The sequence below is a fragment of the Orycteropus afer genome, unplaced genomic scaffold, assembly GCF_000298275.1.
Source record: "Orycteropus afer afer isolate SDZICR_OR568_19922 unplaced genomic scaffold, OryAfe1.0 scaffold00334, whole genome shotgun sequence".
In the NCBI taxonomy this organism is placed as follows: domain Eukaryota; kingdom Metazoa; phylum Chordata; class Mammalia; order Tubulidentata; family Orycteropodidae; genus Orycteropus; species Orycteropus afer.
The window spans coordinates 2,769,960-2,779,726 of record NW_006921921.1 but is presented as its reverse complement, the minus strand read 5'-3'; the positions used below and the strand labels follow the sequence as shown (position 1 = coordinate 2,779,726).

At 43.3% G+C, this 9,767-nt stretch overlaps 1 protein-coding gene across 1 annotated transcript in view; it reads right to left on the bottom strand.

Moving 5' to 3' along the window:
* Window positions 1-9,767, bottom strand: part of STAB2 (stabilin 2) — a 228,909-nt gene that overhangs the window by 136,993 nt on the left and 82,149 nt on the right. The window contains exons 15-17 of the mRNA XM_007952402.1: window positions 4,728-4,781; window positions 4,343-4,423; window positions 1,141-1,293 (exon numbers count right to left, since the gene is read on the bottom strand). Of these exons, the coding sequence (XP_007950593.1) occupies window positions 1,141-1,293; window positions 4,343-4,423; window positions 4,728-4,781 (288 nt within the window). The remainder of the gene's footprint in view (window positions 1-1,140; window positions 1,294-4,342; window positions 4,424-4,727; window positions 4,782-9,767) is intronic.

Below are 9,767 nucleotides of genomic sequence, written 5' to 3'. Positions count from 1 at the left end.
CACACACACACACACACAAAGGGTGCTCAGAATTGAACTACATGCCCCAGCTGGTATCTGACAAACATGAAGGACTGGTACCATCCCCAGCAGGCTATCATATATCAGAATTATTACTTACATTACATCAACATATATCAGGGTCATTACAGCAAGAAATCTGGAATCTAAGAAACCGGCCACAATCCTATACCAGATGCTTAACCAGCTATTCCCAGCCTTTATGACAAGAAGAGGGATCTATGAAAAAAATCAAATCTATAAAGTGGAGCCATTATTTCTTATTCTAGTATCCCTGTGTGGCATAATCTAAAGATTGGTGGTTCAAACCCAGTAGCTTCAATGGCCTGGCAATCTGCTTTCATAAGGGTTACAGCCAAGAGAACCCTATGAAGCAATTCCACTCTGTCACGCATGGGCTGGCCATGAGTCAGAATTGACTTGATGACAACAGTTTTTCTTCCCTAATTTTTAAAATTCCTTGTTCAATGTCCATGTTCTAAGGATACTGCGAGAACAATCAAGGTATTATTGAAGTGTCCTGAGAAGAAAGACCTAGACCTATTATTACAACAACTTTAAGGTTATGGTTTCCATGGGAACCAAAGGATGGCATATATGAAGGTGCTGATATTTGAGGTGTGCTGATTGAAACTGGCTGAGCCACAAAGCCACAATGGAAACAGGAAGGGCCATTGGGGGGTACACAAGCTCATAGGAAAACAGAAATTTTGGTATTTGAAAAGAACTACAGAAAGGTGATTGATGAGCTGGCCGGATCATCCACTTGAGAGAAACTCTATTGAAAGTCTGTTTTAGAGAGAAGAGAAGCTGTGGGCTTGGAGCAGGTGGTCCCAGGTGACAGGACAGGGACAGGTAAAGGTAGGAAACTGATCTTAAGTTCCATGGGGCAAGACAACCTCCATCTGTTCCTAGAGCCCTGGGGAAATTCTCCAAGGAATCTTGGTTCACAATTTATGAGCTTCGACCTCAGGCCCACCTGTCTCTTTGTGAAAACAGGGACGAGGCTCTGGTAGCTAAAGCTCTCCCCACCTCTTCAGACTCGTGAGGAGTGGCCCGTTGTTGGCTCTGAGGGACTGGCTCCTTAGCTGCCCTTGTCCATTTTCCCAGTTGTCTTACCAGTTTCATCTCTCTCTTGGTTTCATCACATCGGTGAGGCAGGATTGGGGTGATGGAAGGAGGAATGAGAACTCCAGTCAGGGTGTAAATTCTGCCATTTTTGGCAGCAACTTCAATTTCTTCCATTGCCACACCGTTTGCAAGAATTTGTCCCTGGAAAGAAGCAATGACATGTTTCATTCTGTACTGCAGGATCACTGGGCAGCCTGAATGGTGGCGACCTCTCTAAATTATTCACTTCACTTAATTGAGTGGGAGCTGCTATGAGAAGGGCTTGACTCATAGGGAAGTATGATTCTGTTAAATGAATTCTTGACTGGCAGCAGGGGTTAGAGATTGATTTGTGTCTTCCACAAAGGTATGTTCAAGTCTTAACTCACAGCATCTATGAGTTTGAACTTGTTTGGAAATAGTGTCTTTGCAGATGTAATTAGTTAAGTTGACATGAGGTCATACTGTAGTAGGGTGGGTCCTACTCCAATATGACTGGTGTCCTTAGAAGAAGGGGAGAAGAGACAGAGAGGGAAGATGGCTGTGTGAAAACAGGGGCAGAGATTGGAGTGATGCTCGCACAAGCCAAGGAGCGCCTGAGAGTTCCAGAAGCTGGAAGAGACAGGAAGGATCTTCCCCCTAGAGCTTCTGGAGAGAGCATGGCCCTGCTGACATGCTGAATTTGAAATTCTAGGCTCCAGAACTGTGTGAGAATAAACTGCTGTGGTTTGAAGCCACCCCATCCATGGCACTTTGTTGTGGCAGACCTAGGAAATGATTACATAAGGCAAGGATCTCCTCACAGAAATGCTCCTCACAGATGCTGGGCTGGGAGGGAGAAGCAGAGTTGTCCCAGCTCTACAATGTATTTGTTATGTAACCTTGGTAAATTGTTTTACTGCTCTCTGGTGAAAGGACGATGCATTCATTCAAAAATATTTATTGACCTTGGATTAGGAGCTGACAATACATCAGTGAAAAAACACAGACAAGTTCCTGCTTATGTTTTAGTTAAGGAAGCACAAAATGAACAAATTCTCATCCCCACTTTCTCCTCAAACCTGCTTTGCCTGCAATATTCCTTCTCTGAATCAATGGTAACTCCACTCTTCCAGTTGCTCAAGTCAAAAACCCAGGAGTCCCCCCCTGGCTTCCTCTCTTTCCATCCTACATTCAGTCTTCCAGTAAATTCAATTGAGTCAACCTTCAAAATATATTGAGAATCCAACCACTTCTCTGTGACCACTCTGGTCTGATTCACCATCATCCTTCTCTGGCTTAAAACAACATAATAGCCTCCTAACCCTATGAAAATCTATGTTTGACATTGTCATTCCACTGCTTAAAATTCTCTCTGGTAGCATAGTGCCTAAAAGGCACTTGACTGCTAAACAGAAGGCTGGAGGTTCAAACCCACTAGCCACTCCTCGGAAGGAAGATGGGGCAATCTACTTCTGTAGTGATACTTCCTCGGAAACCCAAGGAGGGGTCGCTATGAGTTGGGTCCGACTCAACGGCACATAACAACAACAACAACAATTGCTTCTTATCTCATTCCAAGTAAGAGCCTAGGTTCTTACCATGAGTTCTTAGTCCCATCTCTTTTCCCTCTCTCTTACTGCCTGGACCTCCTTCCCTACTGTCTTTGTTTCCCAGGGCTGCTGTATCACAAGTGAGTGGCTTTAAAGAACAGAAATTTATTTTCTCACAGTTCAAGATGAGAAGTCTGAATTCAGGGCTCTAGGGAGGTCCTTCTCTTTCTGTTTCAGCTTCTAATAATTTGTATGGTGTCTTCCCCTCATGTGTGCCTCTGTGACTGTTCTGTTCTTTTTATAACTTCGAGGTGATCAGATTTGGCACCCACTACTCTGCTAGGACATAACAAAAGAAAACCCCCTATTTCCAAATAAAGCAAAAGAAAACAAACAAAAAGCCTATTTCTAAACAAAGTCATATCTACAGGTACAGGGGTTAGGATTCCATTATACATTTTTGGGAAACAAAATTCAATCCATAGCACCGAGCATTCTCCCTTTTGCTCGCTCTGTTGAAGCCACGCTCCTTGCTGTTCCTCCTACAGATCAGGCACGCTCCCTGCTCTGTACCTCTGCACTTGTTCCCTTCCTCTGGAATACTCTTCCCAGGCATTCACACAGCTTTTTGCCTCATTTCCTTCAGGCCTTTGCTCATTTTCTTCTCCATGAAGACTTCTTAGGCACTGTACCCAACATAGCAGCCCCATGCCTATCCTGACACATTCTGCTCTCCTTCACTACTTTATTGTTTTTTTCTTTAGTGCTTATCACTCTTTAACATATGACATAGTGAACTTATTTAACTTTTATTGTCTATCCCCCTAATTACTAGAACAAATGTACCATGCAATCAGGGACTTTTATCTGTTTGTTCATTGGCCTATCCCCAGCATCTGAATCAGTGCCTGGCACATAGTAGGCCTTCAACAGGTATCTGATGAAAGGATGAGTGGTCATCATTGTTGTTATCAACAGTGAATCAATAGGAGATATAAGGTCTACGCTATTAGACTTTTGCTGATATTACAGGCCAGGGTTTCCTTAGTTGAATAACCTTGTCTTCTTTAAGTTTCTTAAATAAGTCATGTTCCCTTCCACATCAGGGCCTTTGCACATTCTCTCCCTTCTTCCTGGAACTCCTTTTCACTCATCTCTGCCCCAAGTTCTCTTCTACGTATTCTTCAAAGCTTGGCCAAAACATCACTTCCTCATTCACTGAGTACTTCTTGACTTTTCAACTAGCTCAGCCTCCTCCTGTTATTTGCTCTTACAGCCCTCTAAACTTCTTGTTGGTGGCACTTATTAAAATTACAAGTAAATAGCTAACTATTTAGCTAATTAGTTGTTTAAGGTTTCATTACCGTATTGGGATGTGAGCCTCCTTTTTCATTGCATTTTCTCTGGCAATGAAATAAGCCCAAGCCTAAGAATAAGCCCAAGCTCTCAGCCACTCTGTTTCTCTTCCTCACTGTATCTAAGGCTACATTCTGAATTTTCTAAGATGGCTTAGAATCTCACACATGGCAATTGCTCAGCAAATGTTTGAATTAACGAATGAAATAATCATAAAGATTTAGGCCTGCGTGTTAGTGTAGAGGTAGGATATCTTGACGAATAGTCAAAATCAAAGCAAAAATTCATATGCCTATGATACCAGAAGTAGATTTTCCACTTACATTGTTGGTTGTGTTAAACTGTATGATCTGGTTGGCCATGCTTCTGATGTGAGGGGTTGAAATGAGTGAGGCCACTTCAAGCTGAAATGAAAGGAATGAATAGGGACATTCAGAGCAGCATGAAGACGCCTATTTCTTAGTCTTCAACAGAAGGAAATAGACTTCAAGATCCTGAAATAAATAATCAGCGCTTTGGTGTCACAAGTTTTTGCGGTTTTGAAGATTCCTTCAATAATAGACTTATTCGTGGTTGAGGGTTCACTTAGAGCCACAGATAAAGTACAAGCATCATACTTTTTCTAGCACAAAAAAATATTGGCACTCAAGACCAGGTCCAATATCTTGAAAGGGTGGGAAAATAAAGACAGAAAAAAATGGGACCAACCTGGGTAAATGGGACAATGTGGTACCTGACGAGTTCCAGAAGCTTCCGAGATCCCTGTAAGGGAGCAAAAATACTGGTTTAGTCACTGAAGAAAGCACAACATTCCCCTTCTTTTCCCCTTCTTGTGGGAGCTTCTGCAAACTTTTAGTTAAGGGGAAAAAAAAAAAAAAATCCATAGTCTCTTTCTTGACATATCTAAGTTGAGAGAAGTCCCATCCCCCAAAACAGCTACTCTGGGGTAGGCTCTGTTGTGAAAACGTTATATGCACCATCTCATTTAATACTCCCAATAGCCCTTGAGGCAAGGACTCTTTTTGTTCCATTTCATGTGTGATAACACGGAGTTTTACAGAGATTTCCAAAGTCACAAAGATAGCTTAGGACACAAGCCTAAGAATAAGCCCAAGCTCTCAGCCACTCTGCTCCTCTGCCTCACTGTATCTGAGTCTAAGGCTACATTCTGAATTTTCTAAGATGGCCTCAATTTATAATTCCGTTCCATTCTCTCCATAAATACACGTCTGCATGTCAGACCACATATTGGTTATTTCAGAATATGTGGCTGTTGTTGGGAATACATGATCAGAACACTTTCTGTGGTGAGCTGCCATGGTCCTGTGATCAACCTGCTTTCAAGCCTTTTTCATGTCGCTTGAAGTAGCAGTGGAGAAAGAGGAGGGTCCTGGGGTACAAGGAGGGGACTCTAAACAGGATCTGAAGTCCTATCATGGGGGGGTGATGCAGCTTGAAAGAGCCTATAAAGCTGAGGAGGAGGTACAGGTTAGGGAGGGTATGGGGTGCACTCTCTTCTCTGGAACATTCCTAAGTAGGCTTTTTTGGAGGGAGGAGTCAGCGGCAGCTGTGGTCTGCTGGAAGACATCATCAGTTCTCTTCCAGTTAAGTGAGAGCTGGGAGGTATAAGCTCCACAGCCTTCAAATTCCTCTACTTAAGTGGCACAGCCACAATCACCTTGGTTTGCAAAGATGAAGGGTCATAAATCAAGATCATAATAAGTGGCGTGTTACTGCTGAGTATTCTAAGGACATGTCCTGACAGAGTGAAGTTCCAGACTGAAAGAAAGTCATGCTGAACCTGAGTTTCATTCATCCAGCCTCCTATTTGCATTTGACCTTGGTCAATGACCTATGCCAGGAGAGTTACGTGTAAATAGGATGACCACATGTCCTGGTGTGTCTGGTGCAACCCCGGTTTACACTTGTTCTGGCAGCTCCATTCACTCTCAGAATGTCCTGGTGTGGATGATAAATTATATGGCTACCAGCTCTATAAGTCAATCACATTATGTGCAGGGCGGAGTTGCCAACAAGAATGCTGAAGTTGCCCACCAGTTAGTTAGTCAGCCTTGGAAGTTCTTTCTGCAGCCAGATTCTGTTACTGTGAGGTCTTGAGCAAGTCACTTAGCTTCCAGGTCTCAACTTCCTCTTCTAACTGCTCCACGGGACCCAGAAGTGGGGCTTTGCTACAGAAGCAATGCTAATACAAGCTCAGAATGCTCAGTGGCAGAAGGGATGCAATCAGGCAGGTACTGCGAGAAATGTCAGCCCACACTGGACTGCAAACTTCTGGAAGGCAGAGAGTGGGTCTGTGTGGCTTATTAATCAGTGAGTCCCCAGCTGAACCTGTAAACACTTGTGCCAGTCAATTGAAAGGTCTGTGTGTGTATGGGGGTGGGTATTGGGAAGAACCCTGAGCTGGAGCTCAGGAACCTGATCTCTTATCCCTGTTCTGCTTCTGTGTGACCTTCAGCAAGTCACTTAACCTCTCTGAGTCTCACTTTCACCTGAAAAATAAAAGGACTGGCATGGATCCTCTCCAGCTCTCTGACTCAGAAGGAAAGAGTCTACCACCTGGATAATCCATTTCTAAAGGCTCAAGAATTAATCAGTGTCATATTCTTTTTATAAGAACCGGAGAATGAAGGGGCCAGGGAATCCCCCAGCCTCATTCCGGCCACTGTTTGTGCTCTGATGGTACTGATGGCCATCAGCACCTTCATTAGGTCAGAATTTACACTGGCACAGCTCAAATTCCCGGGAAATGCTTCCAGGTGCTGTTGTTATCAGAGTCTTTTGGTACAGCAACAGGCACCCACATTCTTTCCTTTATGAGGACATTCACTTCTTCCTTTCTACGTTAGCAAGAAAACAAGCCCTTTGGTGCCAGAGGCAGAGAGAGCGAATGTTTTTCTACGAACTCTTAATATGACCTTGAACTCTATCAATTCACATCCCTTCATCCCATTTTACTTGAGAGGTAATCGTGAATTGGCAAGAGCAAGTCTCTTGCTCTCATGGCTTTTATTTCTGTCTGGTTTAGAGATGAATCCATAATGAGGCTTAGTTAGCATCAGTAGCAGTGGTCTCCGAAAGGATAAGATGGGCCTGGAATGTTGCTTCAGGGAGGAGTAGGAAGCTAGATAGGAAAGAAAGCATGACATCCCAAAGTTAGAATTAGAAAGTGTTCTGCTAATGAAAACTGTTTGTTTTCTGTTTCATCAACATAGCTGAGGAGTACTTTACATTCTCCAGTACATGCTCTTGCCTGAAGACAAAGCTAAAAGATACTATTAAGGTGGCTGGAGAGAAAAAGAAAACATTAGCACGCACGGATCTGGACCTGAGAAAGAGAAAGAAATGATGATGCTATTCCTCATGTAGAAAGTGAAGTGGAAAAGTAGTCTTGGAGTCAGAACAAAGAGACCAGTAGTTTTATAATCTATGCAGACAGAAAAGTTCTGCCTTTGGGAGAAACAAAGCTGAGAGCCAAGAGCAGTGGTGTGCTGGTAAACCAGCAATCGGGGAGTTAAAAAAAAAAAGGCCCTGATTTGTTGCACTGGCCAATTTCCATACTGCCACAAAGGCTGATTTCAAGCTAGCAATGTGATCTCACTGAACACAGCCAAGCAGAGATGCATGCAATTTAGTCAAAGCCAGCTCTAGCCACCACTAGAGGGAGGATGCCAGACAGGAGAAAGAAGTTCTCTAAACAAGAGCATCCGACTCATAGCGACCCCTCCTTGGGTTTCCGAGGCAGTATCACTACAAAAGTAGATTGCCCAACCTTCCTTCTGAGGAGTGGCTAGTGGGTTTGAACCGCCAGCCTTTTGGTTAGCAGTCAAGTGCCTTAGGCACTATGCCACCAGAGCTCCTCTATGAACAGGAAGGTTGAGTTTTTTCCATTCTAGTTACAAGGTTTTAGTTTATTTTTAAGTGCCCCTGATTAAGTACCTGAGAACTCATTTATTATTGTTTAAAAAATATCTGTATCAAATTAAAAACTATGTTCTCAGTTGCTGTTAGCTGACATCAAGTCATTGGTGACTCATGGTGCCCCCGTGTGTGCAGAGTCGAACTGCTCCGTTGGGTTTTCAAGGCTGTGATCTTTTGGAAGCCGCTCACCAGGCCTGTCTTCTGATACCTCTGGGTGGCTTCCAGCAGCCAACCTTTAAGTCTCAGGGTGGAGCACTTACCTGTTTGTGTCAGCTGGGGCTCCTTATATACTCAGAGGAACATAAAATCTCTTTCTGCAATAGCTAGGTTTCAGAAACTTGAGTATGAATCATATTTTTAAATCCTATTTTAAACACACTGGGGAAGCTGGCTTTTGGAACGACCAGATCCTTTAGTATGTTGAAGATGTATTTGCAATGAAAGAGGTTATTTCCTGATTTATCTCCTTTGATAATTCTTTTCAATCCAAAGTTTTCTGAAAGCAAAATATTCTCGTATATACTTGAAAATATTCTAGAAGGGCATCCATGCATGTGAACCCCTAAACCAAAGGACAACAGCAAGTTAAGGAATCCAAAAAAGAGTGACCTGGCACTACCTGAGTTAGAAGTGTGGTGTCTGCCCAAACTGTCTTTTTCTGGGTCTCGTTCCAGCCTCACTAAGTCAGAATGCTTAGGATGAGGCTTTGGACTCTGCTTGTTAACAAGCTCATCCTGTGATTCCTAAGCCCACTTATGTTTGGGAATTGGTACCCTAAAGGATTTGGAACTCCCTGTTCTGTATAATCAACAATGATGTGTATGAGGCTATAGGTAGTCTTGTCACCACCAGAGCTCCTTCCATGTCTATTAGGAGAGGGTTATTATCATGGAGGGAGATAAAAGCAATAGAAAGAAAAGGCTGAACCATCTAAACATAACATTGACCCCTTTTTATACTTAGCTTAAGCCTGGCCCCAGATGGCCTACTTTAGGCTTCAGTCTTTAAGTGGACTTAGAGACCTGGGGACCTTAAAATATTGATTTTGCTATGCATAAATACTAGAGTGGTCAGGACAAATCAAAACAATCATTTAGACCTGTGGTTGCAAAAAGATTTTGCTTCCTGTGGCTCGTCTAATTGACTGGTCATAGCTACTGGGAGCTCTGTTGAGTAGGAGATTGAGTCCACATTCAGGCTTTGTTCCAGAGTGCTGTGATTGATTAGTGATGACTGCCTTCGGTATGGAAAGGTTAGTGGTGATACATGTGCCACTTATTTTCCGTTCCTAGTTTAGAAAAGGCCTGTATGCTGAACTAGTAGGTATGACTATGAAGCAGGGCGTGTACCCAAGAATATGTATAGGGTTGGTAGACAATGGTCCTATAAGTTTATGTGTATGATCTGAATCCCCAGATGTATAGTAGAGCTGACAAGGGGCAAGGTTGTAGTCACTGCTTGGTCACAGCCGGCTACCCAGAGTGACTGAGTAGTTGAACCTGTGGGCTCAGGACCATAGTCACAGGGGACATCAAGCTTAATTGGGGTAACATACTACACAAAACATTGTTCCACCTCCTACTTTGGTAAGTAGCAACTGGGATCTTAAAAGCTTGCACGCTGCCATCTAGATGCAACGATGGGTCTCTCTGCGTCCAGAGGAGAGAAGAATGAAGAAAAACAAAATTCATGGAAACAATTAGTCCTAGCCTCTGGTACACCATCCGATCTGCAGCCTATACGACTATGAGACCAGAAGAACTAGATGGTGCCCGGCTACCACTGTCAACCACTTGGAAGGGGATCTAT